Source organism: Callionymus lyra, chromosome 19 (genome assembly GCF_982586985.1).
Source record: "Callionymus lyra chromosome 19, fCalLyr1.hap1.1, whole genome shotgun sequence".
In the NCBI taxonomy this organism is placed as follows: domain Eukaryota; kingdom Metazoa; phylum Chordata; class Actinopteri; order Syngnathiformes; family Callionymidae; genus Callionymus; species Callionymus lyra.
Genome location: NC_141836.1, coordinates 14,854,744 through 14,866,764, shown reverse-complemented (window position 1 = coordinate 14,866,764; position 12,021 = coordinate 14,854,744). Strand labels below are relative to the sequence as shown.

General features: G+C 41.2%; 1 protein-coding gene across 5 annotated transcripts in view; it reads left to right on the top strand.

Annotated features, from left to right (window-relative positions):
* The window catches only part of tmcc1a (transmembrane and coiled-coil domain family 1a), a 41,725-nt gene extending 31,820 nt beyond the window's left edge, over positions 1-9,905 (top strand). For 4 of the 5 annotated variants that reach the window (XM_087781185.1, XM_087781186.1, XM_087781188.1 and 1 more), the window contains 4 exons: positions 3,182-3,439; positions 4,449-5,140; positions 6,708-6,843; positions 8,215-9,905. In XM_087781185.1, the coding sequence (XP_087637311.1) occupies positions 3,182-3,439; positions 4,449-5,140; positions 6,708-6,843; positions 8,215-8,532 (1,404 nt within the window). In that variant the 3' untranslated portion in view covers positions 8,533-9,905. Of the gene's footprint in view, positions 1-1,525; positions 1,688-3,181; positions 3,440-4,448; positions 5,141-6,707; positions 6,844-8,214 lie in introns of those variants that run through there. The other variant, XM_087781189.1, reaches the window with a different exon arrangement.
* Positions 9,906-12,021: the final 2,116 nt, after the last annotated feature.

Sequence of the window (12,021 nt, the reverse complement as noted above, 5' to 3'; positions counted from 1 at the left end):
TGAAGCTATATTAAATCTTGTTGTTTCAGTCAATAACTTGATATTATCAATGTTTTGACTATCGTGAAAGATCATTGCTACATGAGGGGAATTCTGGGTATATATTTACACAGTGAGCCGTTTCGGATGTTACCCGCCTGTCGTGACAAAGTTATTAATAAAGTTTTGCTTGTGTCCGAGAACAGAGCAGGTGCCAGTCTATGGCGTCACTGGTTTTGACGGCGACCGTCAGTCTAGTATGTCAGTGATTCATATCGTAGCCTTGGTTGACCATCAAACAGATTAAAAGAAGATCAGACACAGCTTTGTTTAGTAAATACACTCATAGGTATTTTTTTTTATTTTAAAAGTTCACGACCTGGAGTTTGAGGTTGAATCAAAACTTTGGTGTTTCCCTGGTGTGGAGGAATTTGCTCAAGGCGTCTGATTCAGCGCGTTCGAATGATGTCGGACCGGTTTTTCTGGCTCTGGTTATTCACACCATTTGCTGGCACAGACTCAGACTGGGCGTTGATTTTAGTCTCCGATTTCAGCTCAGACTCTCGGGCTTGATTTACTCCTTTTGTCTTTGAAAACATGAATATATTTACACAGTCAACACATCAGAGAGATGTAGAGAGGAATGTGATACGCTAATGTAAATACAAGCGATTATAAAGTACAGGAAAAAACGGTAAACTGTTGAGATAAAACCTAAATACATGAGATAAATATGCAATAGTCAATAGTCATAAATATAAATTATATTAAAATTAGAACAATCTATTTGAGCTATTAAGCAATGGTGAATTAGAATGCTTATAATTTGCAATTTTGAAATGAGATGGCTAAAATATATACATATAATTATATATATATATATATATATATATATATATAGATAAATGTTTAACTTAAATGTATATCAGAATCAGAAAACTTGTATTGCACTGGAATTTGTTACATTACAGAATATACAACTGAAATAATATGATTACAAAGAAATTAATAATATTAAAAAATGATAATTTAAAGTAAAATAACAGACATTACCATACAATGGCATATATATCAATTATTATGACTTTTTCGAAAAAATAAAATAAAATAAATTACATTTAATACAACAATATACATAATCCAGGCAGCAGATGAATATAAAGAGTTCATATACTTAAAATGTGCAACATTCTTTTTGTAAACTATGAAAAAACAAGTAGTGTGTGAGGAAGAGCAACGTTGTTACAACACATCCTTCTTTTTTTATTTTAAACCATAAGTTTCAATAATAACCCAATAAAATAAACGTTATTAATCTAATAGCATACGAATCTATTGTATTTAACTTAACAGTGTTACAGAAGTCTGTAGAATTCCCTGAGTGACACACTTCAGGTAAATCACGACAGCCTTCTGAGTGTGCGGCTATTTCCGTTTGACGGACAGCTGTGAGACGATGACCTCATCTCTCTGCCGGGTGTGGGGGCGGGGCTTAGGGCTGAGTTTCATAGAGCTTCAGGTGCGAGTCAACTTTCACAACAAGCCGGCAGATAGACCGGCAGCACCGCGAGCAGCAGCAGCAGACGGGAGGAGCGTTTAACTCCAGGGATTAAGAAGCTCCTCAGAGTGTCAATGAAAGACGAGAGAGCTCCTCTCCACTTTGGGAACAATGCACTGGGAACAATTCCTCCGTTTGGCCAACGGGAAGGTGAGCAGGATCAGCCTGAGCTTTGTTTGCTCGCTGTCACTTCTTTATCATTGAAATAATAAGTAAAAAAAAAAAAAATTATCTTGTAAACATCTACGCTAAATATGGTCACGCTTCCTCTTCGGATGTTATTGTGTCTGTCAGTCGTGAGTCACGCTGTTGCTCACTCAGGTGAGCCTCATTCTTTTTTACCTGTGAAGGCTCGGACTTGTTTGGTGATGACTTGGAGTGAAACTCCCCCCCCTTTTGTTTTTTTTTTTACATTCCTGGCTCCATCATGAAATCCCCTGTTGACAAGTTTGAGTTTATCGTTGATGAGGATTCCCCTGTATTTCTGTAGCAGTGTTTTTGTTTGTGTTTCCTGGTGTGATAAGGAAATAAATAGGATCTTCCTTCCCGATAAATGTTCATATCTAAGTATATAGAGGTATGGCTACAATTTAGATTATGTTTTATTGTGTTGTTTATCAATAGATGCACTGGAGCAACATAATGCAAACAGAAATCTAATATCCTGGAGGTTTTATGGTGGTGCAGATGTGGCTGATGGACTTTTTCATCTTCACGCGTCTTCACTGTGTGACAAATCATTTCACTTCCTTTTCTCCGAAAGTCTCAATAAAGTGATGTCATTTTCGTGTCTGACGGACTGACCTCAAGTAGCCAATTTGCCCGCTTTTTCTCCGCTGCCGCTGAAATGCAGAAGTCGGGATTTAGCGCGTCAGCAAATCTCATCTTCCCCTTTTTTTTTTACCCAATTTCTTCTGTTGCAGAAGGAATAAAATCGTGACTCGAAAGAAGATACTGAAACTATAGATGCCAGTTTAGAGTAAATTGAAACCGTTTAAAAAACGCCAACAATGTTACAGAACTTTAAATCCACAAGTAGATACTGAGGCTATTTAAGAACTTAAGCCTGGATTTTAAGCTTCTTGTCAGTTCTTTAAGAGGCAGAAAACTTGAGCACGGCCAGACTCGCTTTGCAAGACATCCTGCTCGGACAGGAGGCGGGGGGGGGGAGATAAGAAAGGTGAAATACCTAAACAGGATATGGAAATTTTTCACAAAGACACACACCCTGAGCTCACAAGATATTCATGCATTCAATGATTCATATCAAAACTCGCTTCCTGTTACCATCCTTAATTCTTTGGGTAAACTGTGACCCATCAGGGCAAACTCACACACAGGAGTAACCCAAATACTCAGCTTTAAGTTACACAAAGATAAAAGCACACACTATTCACTCAGTGTTTTGTCTACTCCCGAGTTACTCACCAGTTCTTTGAGTTTATTGTGAATTAAAGTTACACAAGTGTGTTATTTGTATCAATAATCAAAGCTTTATTGCGTTTTCCCCATATTATTCGAATATGTTTAGTTGCTTCTGTCGTTTTCTCTCATCTTTAACATTCATAGATGAAGAAAGAGTCAGTCTTCTGCAAAATCCATCCCCCTGACCTGGTCTCCTCCTCCTCTCTTCTTCGCCTTCAGATCGACCGGCTGGAGGTGAGCGGGTTGGGTCAAACACCTCTGGCCGTGTCATGCGGCGCCGACGGCTCGTTCACGGGTGGCGAGGACGGCGCTCTGGACCCGCAGAGGACGAAGCAGGCCATCGCTCAGCTGCAGCAGAAGATCCTGAAGCTCACGGAGCAGATCAAGATCGAGCAGACGGCCAGAGACGACAACGTGGCCGAGTACCTCAAGCTGGCCAACAACGCTGACAAACTGCAGAGCACACGCATCAAGCAGGTGATTTTTCACGATACTGTGTCAATATTCAACAGCGAGGTATCAAAGTTTTTTTGGCTTTATATTTTATTTGGATCATATTTTTGGCCCTTTTTCAGAAAAGGGTTTTTATAATAAAATGTTTAATTTTTTCTAAGATCCAAATAGTGTTTTTCAAATTTTTGTGTTGTAATTAAACTTCTGGCCGATGCTGATGTTTGGATATATTTTCGTTTTTCGTTCTAAAACAAGTGAAAGCAGTACATTCTGGAACGACAGAATCAAGTACTGTTGAAATACTACCATTACATCCTTGTTCCTACAGTATCACAGTATATATATTTATTTATATATATAAGTTAATGGAGAAGTAGGATTTATCGCGTCAGCAAATCTCTTCTTCCCTTTTTCACGAAAATATTCTGTTTTAAATAGAATAAAATTCTCAATTTTCACAACTCGTGAGAAGAAATTGAAATAAGTTTCAAGTTTAGAATAAATTAAAACTATTAACACCAAAAATGTTACAGAATTTAATATCTAGAAGTAGATATTGTAGATAATTCATATCCATAAAGAACTTCAGTATGGATTCAAAGCTTCTAGTTAGCTTTAAGAGGCAGAAAACTTAAGCATGACCAGACTCACTTTGCAACACATCCGGTCCGGTCAGGTAGAGATAAAAAGAATGAAATACCTGAAGCATTAGATGACTGCATTCCTGACGTCCCCTGCATCTAGTTAGGCAATCAAATGCCTTTGTGACTGAGGACTAGAGGATACAGTCAACTCCTGAAGCCTTTTAAATTGATGTTTGGACATATTTTGGTTTAAAAAAAAAAAAAATTAAAGCAGTATATTCTGCAACGACAGAATCAACTACTCGGACAATACTCTAAATATATACAGTATATAGTTGTTTCTACAGTATATAGTATTATTGCCCATTTTTATGGATGCGTATCGTACCGCCAGATTTTTGCTAGTTCACTATTGTGCATCGTTTTTAAGTTTGTTCTGTGGCTTCCAGGTTTTCGAGAAGAAGAATCAGAAGTCGGCCCAAACCATCCAGCAGCTGCAGCGGAAGCTGGAGCATTACCACCGGAAGCTGCTGGAGGTGGAGCACAACGGCATCCCTCGGCAGCCCAAGGATGTCCTCCGAGACATGCAGCAGGGCCTCAAGGACGTCGGCGCCAAGGTGACGGGCTTCAGCGAGGGCGTGGTGGACAGCGTCAAGGGAGGCCTGTCCAGCATCTCCCAGGCCACGCACTCGGCCGCCGGCGCCGTCGTCTCCAAGCCCCGAGAGTTCGCCTCGCTCATCCGCAACCGCTTCGGCAGCGCCGACAACATCGCCTCCCTCAAAGACTCGCTCGACGACCCCTCGGTGGAGGAGGGCGTGACGGGGTTGGCCGGACGTTCCCTGGGCAGCGCCAGCCATCACTTCCAGTCGAGTCCCAAATACGGCAGCGAGGACGACTGCTCCAGCGCCACCTCGGGCTCGGCCGGGGCCAACAGCACAACGGGAGCCCCCGGGGGTCCCCCCAGCTCCAGGGGTAACACGCTGGAGAGAAGTGAAGGCTCCAGTCTGGACATGCTGCTACAGGAGGTGCAGGAGTTGAGGGACGGTCAGGCGCGACTGGAGGAGAGCCTGGAAAGCTTGAACAGAGATTACCAGAAGGACTACACGGTTGTCATGCAGTCGCTGCAGGAAGAACGATTCAGGTGTGATTCCACTTCTTGATCTCCTATATATATCTGTAGCGGTTTGATTTTCTGTGAGCTTTTATTTTACCCTTAACTGAGCATCAGCTCTTAATAACAAAAAATTCCTGAAAAAGGAACAATCTTTCATCAGAAGCTTTTTGCGTCTTTCCAAATGTTCAATTATCCCAGGGGTGTCAAACTGGTCCCGAAAAGGGCAGAGACAGTGCAGGTTTTTGTTCCAACCAGTCAAAGCACACATGAGTTAACGAATCAGGCGTCATCTTAATCAAGCAGCACCTGATTACTGTCACCTGATTGGTTTAACTGACTGGTTGGATCCAAAACCTGCACCGGCTCTGCCCTTTTCTGGACCAGTTCAACACCTGTGAATTAATCCAAGAAGCTGATGTAGAGCTTGAGCTACTGTGGTTCTGACAAACCAGAGCATATACTGAGTCAATCAATCCAAAATGTTCAAGACCAATATATGCAATCCGATATCGGTACTTTTTCGATACTATATTTGTTTAAGATCAATTCTAAGGAAGACAAAAAGGACATTCCACAGAGTAAAAATATTTATTTTAATTGTTTTCTTACACAATAAAAGAAGAAAAAAAAGATTTATAGGGCAAAAAACACCTGGTACAAGTGACATTCAATCTGATGTTTACTGCCTTTGTCACTTTTTCCTCAGAAAGATCCACACATTAACAAGTTTTTAAAAAGCGTGGGTACTGAATTTGGCACTTCAAGGTACTACCAAAGCTTTTCAGTCGGTTCCACAAAAAAAAATCAAAGTTTGATACACATTCTTTCAATAAACACATTCCTATTTATAGTAAATAGTGGTTAAATCTGCTGCTTCACCCTCACATCTGTGTAGCTGTTATCAAACGCTTTTTGGACAGAGCAGCTGATCTGAGTTGACCTCTAGCTGAGAAAAGGTGTCTGCTGTTTTTTCAGCCCTCACTGAAAATCTGCACCGAGATCCAGTCGTCTCTGTTATTGGTTTGCTCAGCCTGTGGGCATTTTGTCCTAAAAACACACACTCGCATTCCTCCCGAAACATCGCGACAGGAGGGCACGCAGGATGAGTCGAGGAGACATCGGCATGTTTTCCCCCTTAAATGTCCATCTGTGCCTCGGCGGCACCGTTATTGTGCTCTAATGGAAAATTCATTTACGAAATAAGTGCCTCGAGGGAGCGTTAAAGACACCAAACTGGTCCAATAAGTGCAGCTTTTATGTGTGTATTGCAGTCGTCGATGGTGAATCATATTGTAATCAGGCTCTGGTTGAAGGAATCTTGGACACGCTTGTGTTTTCTACTTCATTAATTTCAGCTGCCAAAATAAACAGCAGTACAGATCGCTCTTCTCCCCGCCGCACGCCTCCCATTGGTCAGTGATTTCCTCCTGACTCTCTAGGATTGGCTCCTCGGATCAGCAGATGAGTAAGCGGGTCCTAATCTTGTCATCGGCCCAGTCAGACGCCATGTGGTCAGATTGGCCTTCAGGCTCTCCGGCGAAAAAAAATCCCTCTCGCCGTCCGAGCTAATTATACCGTGTTTGTGTGTGTCCAGGTGTGAGCGCTTGGAGGACCAGCTCAACGACCTGACCGACCTGCACCAGAACGAGATCCTGAACCTCAAGCAGGAGTTGGCCAGCATGGAGCAGAAGATCGCCTACCAGTCGCACGAGCGCGCCCAAGACATCCAGGTGCGTTCGGAACACGTTCACAAGCACTAAACACACCAAAAGTGATAAAAGAAATTGTGTGTCAGTCAATCACTTTGGAAGATACTCATGAAGTGACATAATATTAATATTATTTAAAGCATATTTTAAACATATAGGGTGAAACGGATGTTTTAGAGATCATATAAAAAAGTGTTGTTCTACGAACTATATATGAAACAATAGAATAATAATTTAAAATGTGATAGTCTACTTCAGTCTGCACATCCCAGCGCACTCTTGCAAGAGTCTAAAGTTCAAACACACGCTAGTTTGAATAGGAAGCCTGATCCCAACAGTCAACATTGTCTCCGTCAGCTGAAGCGAAAAAGAACGAAGGCGCTCACACACGCCCGCCCGATGTTGCTAGCATTACATCATCGCGCTCATGTGTAAAGTGCAAACAGGAAGACGAGCTCAAGGCCGCCGTCTGTCCTTTGATTCCGTGTTTGTTGATGACACGACACATTTTTCGTGCTAGTTATTCAGATTTTTCTTTCTGATGCGTCTGATCCTGTCCTGCCGCTCACGTGGAGACAGTCGATCTTCTTAGATCAGCTGTAACTGTATTTTCCAGGTAGATGAGACATGTAATATGCAAACGTTTTCTTTACAAAATGATTTGTATATGAACTATTTGAAGCTTTGAACTGTTACAGCACTTCATATGAAGGTCATTCGATATGCGAGAGTATTTATGATAATAAATAACTGTTATTTTGCATTTTTTTCATGTCATATATTTAACAAAAAAAAAATACTTAAAAAAAAAGCTTAAAACGAGTAATATCTTAATTCATTAAAATCATTAATTTATTATATTTACTAATGAATTGATATATGCTTACTTTAATATACAGTATAGGTCACCTTTATTTGCTATTTTCTAATTCTATTTTATATTATAGATATAACAAAACATATTTTTTATTTACAATGCTGGAAATAAACCTGATCACATGATTAAATCACTTTTTAATGATTAAAAAATGTTTGATCTGGGAACAATAATTTGAATAAATAAATTAATTAATTGTATTTCATTATTCATTCATATATGCTTTCTTAATGTATTAGTCCCTTTCATTTTTATTGTTTTTCTATTTATTTATTTATTTAAAAAACACATTTTTTTATGTTTACAATACTGGCGATAAACATGTTAAAATGAAAAAGATGATCACAAGATTGAATTATTATAACTTAATAAAACAATTTCACTGCAAACAATACTTTGAAAGTAACAAGGATTTATGTGGCTGCTCCTCCTCCACCCCACCAGCAGGGGGAGGCAAACCTCTCACGTGGGGTTGTTCTTGTGCTGACCCTTGTTGTCACTCCTGTCCCCTGCAGGAGGAGCTGGAGGCGTGTCAGACCAGGATCTCAAAGATGGAGCTCCAGCAACAGCAGCAGCAGGCGGTCCAGCTGGAAGGACTCGACAACGCCTCGGCCAGGACTCTCCTGGGGAAACTTATCAACGTGCTGCTCGCCCTCATGGCCGTCCTGCTGGTGTTCGTGTCCACCGTCGCCAACTGCGTGGTCCCGCTGATGAAGACTCGCTCGCGCTCCCTCTCTACCTTCCTCCTCATCCTCGTACTGGCCTTCCTGTGGAGGAACTGGGACGCACTTTCAGGGTACACACAGCACGCCTTGCATCCGCCTGAAGGATGACGGTTGAGACTCCACGGGGCGGACATTTTTACTAGTTGCACATAAAAGTGGAATCTTTTAAATCGATGATGAAGATTAATTCTTAGGAAAGGAAGAGACGTTTACATTTTTACTTTATTCCTTTGATGGTCGGTCGCTATTTCCTCACGCGCGCCGTCTTTACTGTTTTAATCAGTTTTTATTCTCAGTGTTATTTTATTCAGTCCCATGTAGCAACCTCCGGCTCGACACGAAAGAAAACTCGGGTCCCGGCAACTGGACCGGACTGAGCGCTAGAGACACACAAATGTGAAAGTGTGATTGATTAACTGAGGGTCGGGAGAATCTCATTTCTTGTCGTGGGTGAAAGAAGGACCTGACCCGTGACATTTCACTGCCGTAGTAACCTTGTGTTCTTCCCTTTTTTATTTCTTCTGCCACGAAAGATTTCAAAAAAATGGTTGGATTATCTATGAAATCGTGGGTCGGATGAGTCTACAGGTTGTTTTTTTTTTTCACGGGTTCCGCAAAGAACCCGGACTTGCTTTAAGAGCCTCGACCCAAGTCTATCGTCCAAGAAGAACCAATTTGCCAGGATAATTGCTTCCCCTGCCAGAGACACCAGTGGTGCTTATCCAGCCTCATCTCAGCTGGAAGTGGAAAAACTGCTGCTTCACGCTCGTCCTGCCAACACTGCACATGTGAGATAATACTCTATTTACTTCACGCCGTGTATCACCCTTTGTTTCTATACCCACGTCTGGAGGCGACTCACCTAGTGCCAAACCTCCGAGCGGAGGCGATGAAGGAGGAGGAGGGGGGGGAAAAAACTGGACGGATCTTGTTCGTCAGGAACTGGAATGAATGTATTTCTAAAGGTTAAGAAACTGTTCCCTCTTTTTTTTTTTTTTTTTGCACCTTCGTCTCTCGCGGATCTTCAAGGACGTGACAGGCGTTTAAAAAAGAAGAAGTCCACCGTTTATTTCCCAGCTGCACTTTAGCACACTGCGAGATAACAAGTGGGTCCAGGTTTAGAAGAAGGTCTGATGAAGTGATTTTTTAAAAAGAAAACAACAACTTGACTCAGGTCAGACTCTCACCTGGAGATTCCAAAACCCTCAAGACTAGCAAACGTTCTCCGGTCAAAAAAATGTCGTCTTTTATTTCTTCCTGGGATGATCATGCTGCTGTTGTTCGGATATTTATTGACTTTTATTGACATGTTTTAATGACTCTTTCGTTCAGCAGTCAAAATAGGAATGAGCTGACATTCAACCTCATTGTCCCCCCCCCTCTCCCTCCCCTACAAAAAAAGGTTTATCTAATAAACCACTCCAGTGCCTTCTGATGTCATTTTCTAAACGTGGAATAAATAAAAACGCATTCCCAAGTCACGTGTGTTTTCGACTTTCAGCGTCATCTTTGGTTGTGGATTTATTTTTTCGCGTTGTCGTTCCCGGCACGATCCCCTAGATGGCGGTGTGGCCCCTTGTATTCCAAAGCTTTCAATTTCGCGAGGTGTGCGTGGACACTTGTCAGTGGCCGGGTGGGGGGGTGTGGGAGTGGGTGGGGGTCTCGCCACAAGGAGGTGCCACTCCTTATCAGGGAGGAAACAGGTCGACTGGAAATGCTTTTTTTTTTTTTTTTTTAACCACAGGCTGTCACAATCTGAGTGGGAAACTTGTCATTTAGAAAGTCCACAATGAAAATTACCACCTTCTCACACACACACACGTGGGTTTAATTCCACTCAGGGAGTTTGATGGAAAGCTTCATTCTTCAGTGACACATACCGTGGTGATATCTGATGCTGCCACATTTGACCCATGCCGAGCTCATCCACGCTGGAGCTCCATCCCGCCTCCTCCAGGCCCGCTGAGTCCACGGACCGTGGGCGTGCAGCCACCCTGTCATTACCAGAGCTCTCCATCCTTCTTGATCCAAGTGAAACTCCTCCCCTTTTTTTTATTATTAATTCATATTTAATTGATGGATTAATGACATCTTTTCTTTGGACCCAACTCGTTGATATTTATGACAAGAAAAAAGCCCAGTAGAACCAGAAAAGGTGCGCAGATGCGACCATCTGGTTGCACTTTCACGCTGCCGTATGTGCAAGAAAAAAAGAAAATACTGATCCGGATCTGCAGAACTAATCCACGCACTGGGGACTTGAGTGCGAGGGAAGGTGGGGCCGGTGACCCCTCATTAACCTCTGGATGAGCGGAACCGAAAGTGGCCCATCTTCAAAGAGTACAGCAGATGACCATCCGTTGGCTCGTTTTACACGCGCAAAAATAAGGGGTTTATATCTTAAATTATTCCACAATGTCGGTTAACCTCGAGATTAGCCAAATATGATGCTAATATGCAGAGTCACGCCAACTACCAAATGGAAGCCAAAAGGAAAAAAAGAAAAGAAAAAACGGTTATTTTCGGATGAACAATCGTTGGGGGTTTACTCTGGATGGAATGCAAGTCTTCTGGTACATTTGCTGCCACTAAAATATTAAATTTTCAACTCCTAGCTTGCGCTCGCTGCCCCATTATTGGTGGAGTCCAAGTTAGCGTTAGCATTAGCTGCTTAATAAAACATAATCTACGTTTTTATTTTAATAAACCCCAAAACATTCCTTTGTATTATTATTTTTTTCTTTTATCAATCATAAGATTTCATTTTTTCAAGTGAATGTACATTTTTGACGGAAAGTCTGATATTGACCTTAAAAAAGTAAATTATGCTTTTATTTTGTCTTTAAATGACTGACTTGGCAACTAATGTGAAACTCCAACTCTCCTGACTCACTCGCATTTTTCAAATGTTGAAGTTTTCCTCTCCAAGATGCGGTAAGTCCCTCATCATTACCATGTTTTAAAGTTATTTCTTCTCTAAGTCCCTGAAAGTCTCTGAAAATCCCGGCGAACGAGAGGCTACGAGAGCAGAGTCCATTATGATGTAATAACGCCTTCACTCCTCTTCCAGCCAGCTGTAACCACGCCCTGCTTTGTTTATACAACGAGATTCGTAGACGTAGAGACTTCCAAGATTGATGATGCGCAGTGACAAACCCTGTGACCTTTGTAAACAACATACAGTCTGAATCCAACCTAATTATATTCTCTAAACGTATCAGCTAATTTAATACCTGTCGAATCATTTTCTAGTCAGTGCATGGAAAGTTATTTTGATTTTTTTTTTCAACATGTCGTAATGTATTTAAAATGATTAGAACTGTGGATTTGAAGTATTGCAAATTTCATAACGCATGTTATATTGTTATTACAAATCCTACACTTTTAGTACTTTTTCAATTTAAAAAGTTTTATCTTAATGTATTTTGATCTAACCTCTGCAAATCTTCAAATATCTTATTATTTGTAATTTTAAATTTATGACATTCTCATTACAGGAAACCTTACATTTTTACAAATAAATAAAAGTATAATGCCACAAATCTACGGGAACTAGATTCATCTGGACACCTGGGTCATATAAACACTGATTTATTC